This window comes from Lolium perenne, chromosome 1 (genome assembly GCF_019359855.2).
Source record: "Lolium perenne isolate Kyuss_39 chromosome 1, Kyuss_2.0, whole genome shotgun sequence".
In the NCBI taxonomy this organism is placed as follows: domain Eukaryota; kingdom Viridiplantae; phylum Streptophyta; class Magnoliopsida; order Poales; family Poaceae; genus Lolium; species Lolium perenne.
The window spans coordinates 245,908,007-245,924,038 of NC_067244.2; the positions used below are offsets into that span (position 1 = coordinate 245,908,007).

Sequence of the window (16,032 nt, forward strand, 5' to 3'; positions counted from 1 at the left end):
CTATGCCCTAACAATCTTATGCTATTACATGACCAATCTCATCCAATCCCTACCATCCCCTTCAGTCTACAACGGGAGAATTACTCACACTTGGATGGGGGAAACATGGCTGGTCGATGGAGAGGCGTCGGTGGTGATGATGGCGATGATCTCCTCCAATTCCGAGAATATTGCCCGAACAACCTTTTTGGAACCAAAAACAGCAGAAAACAGGAACTGGCACTGTGGCATCTTGTTAATAGGTTAGTTCCGGAAAATGCATGAAATCATCATAAAGTGCAAGCAAAACATGTAAGTATTGTCATAAAACAAGCATGGAACATCAGAAATTATGGATACGTTGGAGACGTATCACGATGCCGCCGGGCCTCATGCTCGCGAACAGTGATGGTCGATTCACCACTGGCACGCGGCCGACATCGATCTGCGCCCCGGAGTCGCCGCCTCCGGCCTCGTACTCGCGGACGAGGCGCATTACCGCCTCGGTGGGCCTGGTTGCAGACGGCCGTACGGCAGGATCCGTCGGCGCTGGAGACGATGGCGGAGGCGGAGGCGGAGGAGGCCATGGCGGCGGTTGATGGGACATGGCGATGCTGTCTGTGCCAGTAGTGAATGGGGAGAGAGAAGACCGAAACGGTGAGGGGAAGTGGGGAGCGAGGACCAAGGCAACGCGGTGTCTCCTGCGCTTCTCCACGCGTGCAACCGTTGCACGCGGGCGTGCAAAATGGCACGACAACGGGCCAACCCCCGGAGAAACTGCCGATTCAGACGTTCCTCCAGGACCTATCCCAGGGATGCTTTGAGAACCGATTGGGCCACAACGCGGACCTCTTACAGGCAACCAAACGGGCTGCTTTTTGCTGAACCGATGCAAGGAAAAGGCCTCGCACCCTACCAAACGCGCCCGTAGTGTACGTGGTTGCGTTTCCGTAATACGCACGAAATCCCGCAACTTGGCTTGCAAAAAAAAAAAAAACTCGCCCGGGCGCCTCTCTCCCATCCCACTCCCTCCCTCGCGCTCTCTCCCTCTCTCTCTCTTCCCCGCTCCATCTCGATTTCTCCCGAAGCTTCCAGCACCCACCCGCCTATTTAATCCCCCGCTCCTATCTCTTGCGACGCAAAAATCCATTCACAAACCCTAATGTCGACTTCCCCTTGGCGCCGCCGGCCCTATCTGTGGGACTGGCTCGCGCCCAAGCTGGAAAGGCTGTCTCCGCCCCAAGATCTGTCCGGCGCTCACCCCATCGCGCCGCCGGTGGGTCGCCGCACCGGGGACCGTGAGGGGAGCGTGAGCGCCTTGGCCGGTCGCCATGACCGTACGTCGCCGTCCCGCGTCGCCGTCTACAACGAGCGCAGCCCGTCTGGCCCCCATGGCTGTAGCTCGCCGCCCCGCGTCGTCCACAGCGACCGCGCCTCGCCGTCGCGCACCGTCCACAGCGACCGCGCCTCGCCGTCGCGCACCGTCCACAGCGACCGCGCCTCGCCGTCGCGCACCGTCCACAGCGACCGCGCCTCGCCTGCGCCCATCTCTGCTTACCGCTCCGTCCGCGACTCGGCCGCATCACGTGCCAGGACCTCAGCCTCGTGTGTCCTCTTCGACCGTTCCTCGCCTCCACGAGCGGGGGTTCGATGTGCTCCAAGACGCGGTCTAAATCCGCTTGCAGTCCCATTCACTCCCTCATGGGCACGCAGGTTTGTTTCTAGCTGTTCTGATCTATCTTACTACATGTCAACTTCGTATATACATGTCGGCGGACTCTTAGTCTCTCCCTTTGTGTCTTGTAGCACTGGGGCCGGCCACGCTATGGGCGGCGCGCGCAACATGTCCCGGCCGGGAAATCGATTCGCCGTATTATCAACACTGTAAGAACTCGATTCTATGCCCCATATCGCTTCTCTTCTAATCTCGTTTTGCGATTTCGGTTTGCTAACCCATGGTAAAATATAGGGGCGATGATGATATGGTGGAGCCGATTGGCGACGCTGGTGGAGTCAAGAGGACGAAGCACATAGCGAAGAAATACCTCAAGAAGCTGCCCCACGAAGATAAGAGCAAGACGGACATGTCTGAGCAGCTGGTCACCGCGAAGCTGCCCCAGGCGGAGGGGAAAAAGACGCCCATGCACAAGGCAACGCTCACCAAGCTGGAGAACACCGCGCCCATGACTCAGCAGGCGCTCACCAAGACCAACCCCGAGCTGCTGCCCCAGGCGGAGGGGAAGAAGACGCCCATGCAGCAGGCAACGCTCACCAAGCTGGAGAACACCGCGCCCATGACTCAGCAGGCGCTCACCAAGACCAACCCCGAGCTGCTGCCCCAGGAGGAGGAACATAAGGCGGCCAAGCTCCCCGGCGTTATGGCCGATCACAAGGAGTTCGTCGAGAAGCAACTTCCCAACAAGGACACGCAAGTTCTCCTGCTTGAGGCCCCCGCGACCCCCAAGGAGATGTTCCACGGCGTCGTCGAGCGAGAACAATTCATGAAGGCAGAAGCCGTCGGAGGCGTTCCTTCCGGCGGCGGCTGTTGGGGCGTTCCAGCCGGCGGTGGGGCCGGTCCGTTTGGCGGCGGCGGCGGCGGCGGAGCGGGAGGTCCGGCGGGCGGCGGCGGCGGCGGAGCGGGAGGTCCGGCTGGCGGCGCCGCGGCTGGTCCGGCTGGCGGCGGCGCGGCTGGCGGCGGCGGAGGGGATCCCGACGGAGGAGGTGAGCCCGACCACAACCCTGCGCAGCTACCCCCGTACCCTCACCGTCTCCCGTACGCGCAGTGTATGTCGTATCTGTGCCAGGAGGATGCACTCTTGCACTGTCCTAACTGTGGCCTGATGTTCTGTGCTGATCACGTATGCGATTGTGCTGGTTACGTGCATGAGTTACCGGCGCCGAACGTGTCCGAGTCTCATGTACAACTTAACCAGCCTTTCACTTATGTTGACCACGCACAGGCCGACGCGGGAGTAAGAATTTTTGTTGGTGCTTCTAGAGAAGGAAACATAATCACTCACCACTTTGCTAGGGTAGGTGTTATTTTTGGGCACGGTAATGTTCTAAGTGTTGAAGCGTATCGATTCCGGATGCAAGGCCTATGGATCGTGCAAATGGTTCATGCCTGGCCGGTAGTTTTGGAGAGAGCGTATATGTTTCCCCAGCCCCAGTTTCACCCTGTGCACTTCGTGTAGGCAAGGACCTCTCTTGTGAGTTGATTGGTGTAATGGACCTGTTCTGTATGGATTGCTGTAACAGCTATAGACCTGTATGGATTGTTTGATGTTGGTAATTTTGTTTTAAAACATTGCGTTTGTCATGGTGAACTTCATTTGGATGAAATGCGTCTTGTACAAATTCATCTTCCTATTTTTCTGTGCTTACCGAAATACTCAAATACAGAAACATAGGGGCTTCTATGCTGCTTGACACGAACTCACTCGATTTTCCAGTTGACCGATTCGCTACATCTGCTCTTAAAATTGATGACCCTTCCTAAACTGATTACCCTTGTTAAACTGGTATGTGCATGTATGTTGATCTAAATGTTGTCGTATATTTAGCTAGGCACACTTATAAAATATATGAATTTTGAAACTATAATAAAATTATGTGTAGAGGAACATGGCGAGAAAGATGAATAGTTTAGATCCATGAGCTCCGGCGTTCGAGGTCATCGGACACCATGTCACCATGGACGGTCTTGGGATCAACCAGGTCAAGCTTGGTTCGCACTCTATATATACTAGGTTTGATTGTTGGTAAATAGCATCAACGATGTAATAGTATTTCTTGAAGCAGCCAGATTTAGCTCGACTGAAGTCCATTAGACTTCTTATAAGAATTAATTTTCAGACTGTCCACAGCGAGAGCTAAGATTTTTTGTACCTTTCTAGAGAAGTAAAAGTTGTTACACTATTTGATTATGACGGCGGACTTGCTGCCGGAGTTCGTCAAGTTATTGAGATTGATCTGCAGCGTTGCCATGCTCTTGGTTTCCCCTGTTGCCATTCGCGGGACGCTGACGACCGATGGCTGCTACTCCGTGTCCTCTGCGTGCAGAATTCAGTTTGAGGGCCGGATATGCTCTATCACTCCGGCTATGATATGGAAGACTTGGCCGCCGGCGCGTTGTAAGATCACGACATGGCTACTTTTGCAAAACCGTCTCTGGTGTGCCGATCGCCTCATGCAACGAGGATGACCAAACTACTACTTCTTCCAGCACTGCATCTGTAATCTGGAAACCCCTTGGCGTCTGTTTTTAAAATAATGCCTCTCTGGCAGACGGTCGCACAGTGGTTGCATTGTTGATCACTGGAGCCTGATCGTTGACAGAACGAGCCATCCATGCCTCAGGTCAGCCACAAGATGATCGCAAGTTTGGCTGGCGGCGTTCGAGGTCATCGGACACCATGTCACCATGGACGGTCTTCGGATCAACCAGGTCAAGCTTGGTTCGCACTCTATATATACTTGGTTTGAATGTTGGTAAATAGCATCAACGATGTAATAGTATTTCTTGAAGCAGCCAGATTTAGCTTGACTGAAGTCCATCAGACTAATGTGCACATATATGTGCTCCATCTATTGTTGTTGTATTTTTGCACTTTCATAGATTGGAGGACCATTCACAAAAAAAAATTAGCGACGAAATGCTAATGTTTTTATGCCTATGTTTATTGACATTGATTGACAGAGATCTTCATTCGAGAGCACATGATTGCAAAATTAATGCTAAGTCATAGGCTTTCAATCTGCTCTAATCATCTCAGAGCGCATGGTCTCGCATTTGCCTTTGCGCCGCAACGGGTCATCTAATAAGAATAAAGTATGCATGCGTGAGGAGGAGGCTGTCAATGGCAATAAACCTTACTATATATTCCTAGCAAGTAGGAACAACAAACAAATAGAGCAATTGTTGTCAAAAGAAATAGACAAATAGAGATTGGGTAACGGAGTGTTGTGGCTAACTTTTCAGTCAATTCAATGTCCCGCAGTACATGGACTATTGTTTTTCTTCGCATATGGATGCATACATCTAGAACCTATCGCATTGTATGTTGCACTACAATGTTGGGGCCATCCTAGATAACTTTTTTTTAAACGTGGACAAAAGCTTTGCTCTAATCTATTAATTAAGGAGAGTTTTACAAAAGTAGCAAACGTTATATTACAAGGGATCACTCTCCCGACATGATGTTGTCCAAGTGCCTGGTACCCGCCCTAACCCACAAACGAGCCTCGGTTTTAATTCTGTCAATAGTAACTTGAGAGGGCGCTTGCTTATTACGGAAGATCCTAGCATTGCGCTCATTCCAAATTTCCCAAGTCACAAGAAGCGTGAGCGAGGAAATAGCCTTTCTACTAGGTGTGGTGCCTCCCGCCATCATGTTCCACCAAGAGTCGATTGAGAGACCAACCCATTGCGTCGGATGAATGGATGGAATGCCAATCCACTCCTTGATGGCATTCCAAATGCGAGTAGTGTACCGGCACTTTATGAAGAGGTGGTCAATGGTCTCAAGAGTTTGGTTGCAAAGGAGGCATCGGTCGCAATTTTTCCAACCTCTTGCTTGTAAGCGATCCGCCGTCCAAATCCTATTTTGCAAGAGGAGCCAAGCAAAGACCAAAGAACTTAACTTTCGGGGGTGCCCAAGCCTTCCACACCAACTTGTTCATGTTGGAGGGGATGGAGCCAAGGAATTGAATCTCATAAGCCGACTTGGAGGAGTATTCTCCATTTGCCGTAAGCCTCCAAACAATGTCATCCTCCACGTACTCCCGAAGTTGAATGTTGTCAATAAGAACCCAAACCTCGACAAATTGTTTAAGTTGCTCCATGTTGTTGATTTTTCCCAAGTCGATCTTCTTAACCCAATTGTTGTTCGTCAAGGCTTGATGGACTTTCCAATTCTTCCGCTTTGAGATTTCAAAGATAAGAGGGGCAACCTCGATTGGTTTCCTATTGTGCAACCATGGAGAGTGCCAAAAGGGAGCCTTATGGCCATTGCCAATAGTGATGGTAGTAGATGCATAGAACACCTCCATGTCCTTCATAAAGCATGGGTTCCCGTAGCCCACCCAAATATTGTCGGGGTCTTTCCATTCTAGCCATGGCCATTGATGGCGTGTATTTCACACGTTCGTTGGGCAACCCCAAGAGGAAGGTATGATGCGCACAGCAGCAAGTTTTCCCTCAGAAAGAAACCAAGGTTTATCGAACCAGGAGGAGCCAAGAAGCACGTTGAAGGTTGATGGCGGCGGGATGTAGTGCGGCGCAACACCAGGGATTCCGGCGCCAACGTGGAACCTGCACAACACAACCAAAGTACTTTGCCCCAACGAAACAGTGAGGTTGTCAATCTCACCGGCTTGCTGTAACAAAGGATTAACCGTATTGTGTGGAAGATGATTGTTTGCAGAGAAAATAGTAAAAACAAGTATTGCAGCAGATTTGTATTTCAGTATTAAAGAATGGACCGGGGTCCACAGTTCACTAGAGGTGTCTCTCCCATAAGATAAAAGCATGTTGGGTGAACAAATTACAGTCGGGCAATTGACAAATAGAGAGGGCATAACAATGCACATACATGACATGATAAGTATAGTGAGATTTAATTGGGCATTACGACAAAGTACATAGACCGCAATCCAACTGCATCTATGCCTAAAAAGTCCACCTTCAGGTTATCATCCGAACCCCTTCCAGTATTAAGTTGCTAACAACAGACAATTGCATTAAGTATGGTGCGTAATGTAATCAACAACTACATCCTCGAACATAGCGCCAATGTTTTATCCCTAGTGGCAACAGCACAACACAACCTTAGAACTTTCTGTCACTGTCCCAGGTGTCAATGCAGGCATGAACCCACTATCGAGCATAAATACTCCCTCTTGGAGTTAAAAGCAAAAACTTGGCCAGAGCCTCTACTAGTAACGGAGATCATGCAAGATCATAAACAACACATATGTAATAACTTGATAATTAACATGACATGGTATTCTCTATCCATCGGATCCCGACAAACACAACATATAGAATTACAGATAGATGATCTTGATCATGTTAGGCAGCTCACAAGATCCAACAATGAAGCACAATGAGGAGAAGACAACCATCTAGCTACTGCTATGGACCCATAGTCCAGGGGTGAACTACTCACTCATCACTCCGGAGGCGACCATGGCGGTGTAGAGTCCTCCGGGAGATGAATCCCCTCTCCGGCAGGGTGCCGGAGGAGATCTCCAGAATCCCCCGAGATGGGATCGGCGGCGGCGGCGTCTCAGTAAGGTTTTCCGTATCGTGGTTTTTCGCCTCAGGGGTTTCGCGACGCAGGCTTTAAGTAGGCGGAAGGGCAGAGTCGGGGGCCTGATGAGGGGCCCACGCCATAGGGCGGCGCGGGCCCCCCCTTGGCCACGCCGCCATGTGGTGTGGCCACCTCGTGGCCCCACTTCGTATGCTCTTCGGTCTTCTGGAAGCTCCGTGGAAAAATAGGCCCCTGGGTCTTCGTTTCGTCCAATTCCGAGAATATTTCGTTACTAGGATTTCTGAAACCAAAAACAGCAGAAAACAGGAACTGGCACTTCGGCATCTTGTTAATAGGTTAGTTCCAGAAAATGCACGAATATGACATAAAGTGTGCATAAAACATGTAGGTATCATCAATAATATTGCATAGAACATAAGAAATTATCGATACGTCGGAGACGTATCAAGCATCCCCAAGCTTAGTTCTGCTCGTCCCGAGCAGGTAAAACGATAACAAAGATAATTTCTGAAGTGATATGCCATCATAACCTTGATCATACTATTTGTAAACATATGTAGTGGATGCAGCGATCAAAACAATGGTAATGACATGAGTAAACAAGTGAATCATAAAGCAAAGACTTTTCATGAATAGTACTTCAAGACAAGCATCAATAAGTCTTGCATAAGAGTTAACTCATAAAGCAATAAATCAAAGTAAAGGTATTGAAGCAACACAAAGGAAGATTAAGTTTCAGCGGTTGCTTTCAACTTGTAACATGTATATCTCATGGATAATTGTCAACATAGAGTAATATAACAAGTGCAATATGCAAGTATGTAGGAATCAATGCACAGTTCACACAAGTGTTTGCTTCTTGAGGTGGAGAGAGATAGGTGAACTGACTCAACATAAAAGTAAAGAGAATGGTCCTTCAAAGAGGAAAGCATCGATTGCTATATTTGTGCTAGAGCTTTTATTTTGAAAACATGAAACAATTTTGTCAACGGTAGTAATAAAGCATATGAGTTATGAAAGTTATATCTTACAAGTTGCAAGTCTCATGCATAGTATACTAATAGTGCCCGCACCTTGTCCTAATTAGCTTGGACTACCGGATCTTTGCAATGCACATGTTTTAACCAAGTGTCACAATGGGGTACCTCCATGTCGCCTGTACAAAGGTCTAAGGAGAAAGCTCGCATTTTGGATTTCTCGCTTTTGATTATTCTCAACTTAGACATCCATACCGGGACAACATGGACAACAGATAATGGACTCCTCTTTAATGCATAAGCATGTGGCAACAATTATTATTCTCATATGAGATTGAGGATATGTGTCCAAAACTGAAACTTCCACCATGATTCATGGCTTTAGTTAGCGGCCCAATGTTCTTCTCTAACAATATGCATGCTCCAACCATTAAGGTGGTAGATCTCTCTTACTTCAGACAAGACGGACATGCATAGCAACTCACATGATATTCAACAAAGAATAGTTGATGGCGTCCCCAGAAGCATGGTTATCGCACAACAAGCAACTTAATAAGAGATAAAGTGCATAAGTACATATTCAATACCACAATAGTTTTTAAGCTATTTGTCCCATGAGCTATATATTGCAAAGGTGAATGATGGAATTTTAAAGGTAGCACTCAAGCAATTTACTTTGGAATGGCGGATAAATACCATGTAGTAGGTAGGTCTGGTGGACACAAATGGCATAGTGGTTGGCTCAAGTATTTTGGATGCATGAGAAGTATTCCCTCTCGATACAAGGTTTAGGCTAGCAAGGTTATTTGAAACAAACACAAGGATGAACGGTGCAGCAAAACTCACATAAAAGACACATTAAAAACATTATAAGACTCTACACCGTCTTCCTTGTTGTTCAAAACTCAATACTAGATGTTATCTAGACTCTAGAGAAACCCAATATGCAAACCAAATTAGCAAGCTCTAAGTGTTTCATCATTAATGGGTGCAAAGTATATGATGCAAGAGCTTAAACATGAGCACAACAATTGCCAAGTATCAAATTATCCCAGACATTTTAGAGTTACTACATGTAGCATTTTCCAATTCCAACCATATAACAATTTAACGAAGATGAAACTTCGCCATGAATACTATGAGTAGAGCCTAAGGACATATTTGTCCATATGCTACAGCGGAGCGTGTCTCTCTCCCATAAAGTGAATGCTAGGATCCATTTTATTCAAACAAAACAAAAAACAAAAACAAACCGACGCTCAAGCAAAGTGCATAAGATGTGACGGAATAAAAATATAGTTTCAGGGGAGGAACCTGATAATGTTGTCGATGAAGAAGGGGATGCCTTGGGCATCCCCAAGCTTAGACGCTTGAGTCTTCTTAGAATATGCAGGGGTGAACCACCGGGGCATCCCCAAGCTTAGAGCTTTCACTCTCCTTGATCATATTGCATCATACTCCTCTCTTGATCCTTGAAAACTTCCTCCACACCAAACTCGAAACAACTCATTAGAGGGTTAGTGCATAATAAAAATTCACATGTTCAGAGGTGACACAATCATTCTTAACACTTCTGGACATTGCATAAAGCTACTGGACATTAATGGATCAAAGAAATTCATCCAACATAGCAAAAGAGGCAATGCGAAATAAAAGACAGAATCTGTCAAAACAGAACAGTCCGTAAAGATGGATTTTATTAGGCCACCAGACTTGCTCAAACGAAAATGCTCAAATTGAATGAAAGTTGCGTACATATCTGAGGATCATGCTCGTAAATTGGCTTAATTTTCTGAGCTACCTACAGGGAGATAGATCCATATTCGTGACAGCAAAGAAATCTGGAACTGCGCAGTAATCCAAATCTAGTACTTACTTTTCTATCAAAGACTTTACTTGGCACAACAAAACTTAAAACTAAGATAAGGAGAGGTTGCTACAGTAGTAAACAACTTCCAAGACACAAATATAAAACAAAAATACTGTAGTAAAAACATGGGTTGTCTCCCATAAGCGCTTTTCTTTAACGCCTTTCAGCTAGGCGCAGAAAGTGTATCTCAAGTAACATCAAGAGACGAAGCATCAACATCATAATTTGTTCTAATAATAGAATCATAAGGTAACTTCATTCTCTTTCTAGGGAAGTGTTCCATACCTTTCTTGAGAGGAAATTGATATTTAATATTACCTTCCTTCATATCAATAGTAGCACCAACGGTTCGAAGAAAAGGTCTTCCCAATATAATGGGGCAAGATGCATTGCATTCAATATCCAAGACAACAAAATCAACGCGGACAAGGTTATTGTTAACCATAATATGAACATTATCAACTTTCCCCAAAGGTTTCTTTTTAGCATTATCAGCGAGATTAACATCCAAATAACAATTTTTCAATGGTGGCAAGTCAAGCATATCATAGACTTTTTTAGGCATAACAGAAATACTTGCACCAAGATCACATAAAGCATTACAATCAAAATCTTTGATTCTCATTTTAATGATGGGCTCCCAACCATCCTCTAGCTTTCTAGGAATAGAAGTTTCAAGTTTTAGTTTCTCTTCTCTAGCTTTTATGAGAGCATTTGTAATATGTTTTGTGAAAGCCAAGTTTACAGCGCTAGCATTGGGACTCTTAGCAAGTTTTTGCAAGAACTTTATAACTTCAGAGATGTGGCAATCATCAAAATCTAAATCATTACAATCTAAAGCAATGGGATTATCATCCCCAAGGTTGGAAAAAATTTCAGCAGTTTTATCACAAGCGCTTTAGCTTTTTAGCAGTTTCAGGTAATTTTGCGCGCTTTGCACTAGGAGTAGAAGCATTGCCAACACCAATTATTTTACCATTAATAGTAGGAGGTGCTGCAACATGTGAATCATTAGCATTGCTAGTGGTGGTAATAGTCCAAACTTTAGCTACATTTTTCACTTTAGCTAGTTTTTCATTTTCTTCTCTATCCCACCTAGCACGCAGTTCAGCCATTAATCTTATATTCTCATTAATTCTAACTTGGATGGCATTTGCTGTAGTAACAATTTTATTTTCAATATCCTCAGGTTTAGCAGCCATTTTATTAATTAAAGAAGATTGTGACGCAGACATGTATGAGATTCGGTCTTCAGCATTTGCAAGTTTAGTTTGCAACCCAGAAATTTCCATATTCAAATTTTCAAGTTGATTTCCTATTTTCTTCAACAAGGTAGATTGTTCATTCATAGTTTTAGTAAACAATTTATTTTGCTCATATTGTGATTGCATAAAGCTCTTAGTGGATCTTTCAATTTCTAACATCTTTTCCTCATTAGGTGAAACATGTCTACCATAAGAATTACCATTAGCAGGATATGACCTAGAATTTTGAGCAACCAATGAAGCCAATGGAACATTATTAGGATCAACATTAGTCCTACCATTCACAAGCATAGACATAATAGCATCAATCTTATCACTCAAGGAGGAGGATTCTTCAACAGAATTTACCTTCTTACCTTGTGGAGCTCTTTCCGTGTGCCATTCAGAGTAATTAACCATCATATTATCAAGGAGCTTTGTTGCTTCACCAAGAGTGATGGACATAAAGGTACCTCCAGCAGCTGAATTCAATAAATTCCGCGAAGAAAAATTTAGTCCTGCATAGAAGGTTTGGATGATCATCCAAGTAGTCAGTCCATGGGTTGGGCAATTTTTAACTAGAGATTTCATTCTTTCCCAAGCTTGAGCAACATGTTCATTATCCAATTGTTTAAAATTCATTATGCTACTCCTCAAAGATATAATTTTAGCAGGGGGATAATATCTACCAATAAAATCATCCTTGCATTTAGTCCATGAATCAATACTATTCTTAGGCAGAGATAGCAACCAATCTTTAGCTCTTCCTCTTAATGAGAAAGGGAACAATTTTAATTTTATAATGTCACCATCTACATCTTTATACCTTTGCATTTCACATAGTTCAACAAAATTATTGAGATGGGCAGCAGCATCATCAGAACTAACACCAGAAAATTGCTCTCGCATAACAAGATTAAGTAAAGCAGGTTTAATTTCAAAGAATTCTGCTGTAGTAGCAGGTGGAGCAATAGGTGTGCATAGGAAATCATTATTATTTGTGCTAGTGAAGTCACACAACTTATTATTTTCAGGGTTGGCCATTTTAGCAGTAGTAAATAAAGCAAACTAAATAAAGTAAATGCAAGTATACTAATTTTTTTGTGTTTTTGATATAGAGTGCAAGACAGTAAATAAAGTAAAACTAGCAACTAATTTTTTTGTGTTTTGATATAATGCAGCAAACAAAGTAGTAAATAAAATAAAGCAAGACAAAAACAAAGTAAAGAGATTGAGAAGTGGAGACTCCCCTTGCAGCGTGTCTTGATCTCACTGCAACGGCGCCGTAAAAAGAGCTTGATGGCGTGTATTTCACACGTTCGTTGGGCAACCCCAAGAGGAAGGTATGATGCGCACAGCAGCAAGTTTTCCCTCAGAAAGAAACCAAGGTTTATCGAACCAGGAGGAGCCAAGAAGCACGTTGAAGGTTGATGGCGGCGGGATGTAGTGCGGCGCAACACCAGGGATTCCGGCGCCAACGTGGAACCTGCACAACACAACCAAAGTACTTTGCCCCAACGAAACAGTGAGGTTGTCAATCTCACCGGCTTGCTGTAACAAAGGATTAACCGTATTGTGTGGAAGATGATTGTTTGCAGAGAAAATAGTAAAAACAAGTATTGCAGCAGATTTGTATTTCAGTATTAAAGAATGGACCGGGGTCCACAGTTCACTAGAGGTGTCTCTCCCATAAGATAAAAGCATGTTGGGTGAACAAATTACAGTCGGGCAATTGACAAATAGAGAGGGCATAACAATGCACATACATGACATGATAAGTATAGTGAGATTTAATTGGGCATTACGACAAAGTACATAGACCGCCATCCAACTGCATCTATGCCTAAAAAGTCCACCTTCAGGTTATCATCCGAACCCCTTCCAGTATTAAGTTGCTAACAACAGACAATTGCATTAAGTATGGTGCGTAATGTAATCAACAACTACATCCTCGGACATAGCGCCAATGTTTTATCCCTAGTGGCAACAGCACAACACAACCTTAGAACTTTCTCACATCGTCCTGTGTGTCAATGCAGCATGAACCCACTATCGAGCATAAATACTCCCTCTTGGAGTTAAAAGCAAAAACTTGGCCAGAGCCTCTACTAGTAACGGAGAGCATGCAAGATCATAAACAACACATATGTAATAACTTGATAATTAACATGACATGGTATTCTCTATCCATCGGATCCCGACAAACACAACATATAGAATTACAGATAGATGATCTTGATCATGTTAGGCAGCTCACAAGATCCAACAATGAAGCACAATGAGGAGAAGACAACCATCTAGCTACTGCTATGGACCCATAGTCCAGGGGTGAACTACTCACTCATCACTCCGGAGGCGACCATGGCGGTGTAGAGTCCTCCGGGAGATGAATCCCCTCTCCGGCAGGGTGCCGGAGGAGATCTCCAGAATCCCCCGAGATGGGATCGGCGGCGGCGGCGTCTCAGTAAGGTTTTCCGTATCGTGGTTTTTCGCCTCAGGGGTTTCGCGACGGAGGCTTTAAGTAGGCGGAAGGGCAGAGTCGGGGGCCTGACGAGGGGCCCACACCATAGGGCGGCGCGGGCCCCCCCTTGGTCGCGCCGCCATGTGGTGTGGCCACCTCGTGGCCCCACTTCGTATGCTCTTCGGTCTTCTGGAAGCTCCGTGGAAAAATAGGCCCCTGGGTCTTCGTTTCGTCCAATTCCGAGAATATTTCGTTACTAGGATTTCTGAAACCAAAAACAGCAGAAAACAGGAACTGGCACTTCGGCATCTTGTTAATAGGTTAGTTCCAGAAAATGCATGAATATGACATAAAGTGTGCATAAAACATGTAGGTATCATCGATAATATTGCATAGAACATAAGAAATTATCGATACGTCGGAGACGTATCAGCCATCAGAGTCTAAGGGCCCTTGCAAATTTGTCCATGTGGAGAATCCCAATCCCCCAAGCTTCTTGGAGCGGCACACCTTTTCCCAATTGACCTTACATTTTGCCCCTGTCGTGGTGTCCTTGGTGGACCAAAGATACGCCCTCTCGATCTTGTTGATGAACTTTAGAGTGCCCGGTGGGAGCATAAGCGGAGTCATGTAATAGGTAGCTTGTGAGGCGATGACGGATTTGACCAAAGTCGCACGGCCGGCGGTAGCAACAAGTTTCCCGGACCAAGTTGGGAGCTTACCGGCGCACTTATCTTCGAGGTATTGGAAATCAACCCTCTTGAGGGACTAAACCGAAAGTGGTAGCCCAATTACTTTAAAGGCAAGCTAGCACGCGCCGTCAGAATGCCCGAAAGGACCTCATCAGGATCAACCTGGCCACACCGGATAGGAACCACAGAGCTTTTTTGGAAGTTGGTGCATAGACCGGTCACATTTCCAAAGCCATCAAGAATATTTGCGAAGTTTTGGATGTCCTCCTTGATAGGCGCCACAAACACCGCCGCATCGTCTGCATATAAGGAGGTCCTAATGATGTTCCCGCGGCCACGGAGCTTGTGAATGAGGCCGAGGGTCGTAGCTTGCTCCAATATTTGTGTGAGCGGGTCAATGGCAATAACAAAAAGGAGCGGTGAAAGCGGGTCGCCTTGGCGCAAACCCCGACCATGAAGAATGGGAGTGCCGGCTATCCCATTGAGAAGGACCCTAGAGGTAGAGGTTGTGATAAGCGCCATAATCCAATTGCGGAAACCGGTCGGGAAGCCCCTTCTTTGAAGCAAGTCAACTAGATATTCCCACCGGATGGATTCGAAGGCCTTCCGAATATCAAGCTTGAAGAGAAAGGCCAGGGTTTTGTTTTTGTGGAATCTTGTGGCAAGGTTCTTGACATAGAGGAAGTTGTCGTGAATGATCCTTCTCTTGAAAGCACTTGCGCACTGGAGACAAGCTCATCCATAAGAGGCCCAAGACGGAGCGCAAGCATCTTGGAAATGATCTTGGCAATAGTACGAATCAAACTTATGGGCCTAAAGTCGTGATTTGCTCCGTCCCTCCTTCCTGGGCAATAAGATAATGTTGGCAGAGTTTAGCCAATGAAAATTCTCGGCGTGGAGGCTCCCAAAAAGGTGGATGACATTCATGACGTTGACTTTAATGATGTCCCAACACTTCTTGAAGAAGATGCCCGTGAACCCATCCGACCCCGGCGCCTTATCCCCAGGCATTTGATTGATAGGGTTCCGCACTTCCTCCTCGGTGAAAGGCTCCCCCAAGACTATGCAAATCCGGGTCATCAAAACGAATAGCATCCCAATTGAAATCATGGATTCTTGGCTCCCCTCTCTCCATGGCCGACTTTAAGTGGTTGTGGACAACTTCCTCTTTTGCCACATGTTCAGTAACCCAACCTTGATTGTGCATTAGCCTATGATGTGGTCTTTCCTCCGTCTAGCGTTAACCCTTAGATGAAAAAACTTCGTGTTTGCATCACCCTCCTTCAAATTTGCAATGCAGGCACTTTGCTTTTTCCTAGCCCTTTCAACTAGCGAGAAGGCAATAACTTTTCTTTTTAGCCGGGCCCTAAGCGCCCTCTCCTCATTGGAAAGCCTTCTATTTTCTTGGGCCAAATTGACTTGCAAGATCACCAAGAGTGCGGCATGCAACAACACTTTTCCGTTGGAGAATAGTCTACGACCCCATTTGGACAACATCTTCCCCGCATGACGAAGTGATACGTCCCAAACGTATC

General features: G+C 45.8%; 1 protein-coding gene across 1 annotated transcript; it reads left to right on the forward strand.

The window, feature by feature from the left end:
• The first annotated feature begins 1,036 nt into the window (after nt 1-1,036).
• LOC127327500 (uncharacterized) lies at nt 1,037-3,284 on the forward strand. The gene is made up of 3 exons (XM_051354272.1): nt 1,037-1,692; nt 1,786-1,863; nt 1,949-3,284. Exons 1-3 carry the CDS (start codon nt 1,142-1,144, stop codon nt 3,171-3,173), a joined length of 1,854 nt encoding a protein of 617 aa, XP_051210232.1. The 5' UTR covers nt 1,037-1,141; the 3' UTR covers nt 3,174-3,284.
• Nucleotides 3,285-16,032: the final 12,748 nt, after the last annotated feature.

Coding starts and splice junctions, on each gene's coding strand:
- LOC127327500 (XM_051354272.1), top strand. CDS start 1,142: ATGTCGACTTCCCCTTGGCGCCGCCGGCCCTATCTGTGGGACTGGCTC. Junction 1,693..1,785: donor ACTCCCTCATGGGCACGCAG/GTTTGTTTCTAG, acceptor TGTGTCTTGTAG/CACTGGGGCCGGCCACGCTA. Junction 1,864..1,948: donor TTCGCCGTATTATCAACACT/GTAAGAACTCGA, acceptor GGTAAAATATAG/GGGCGATGATGATATGGTGG.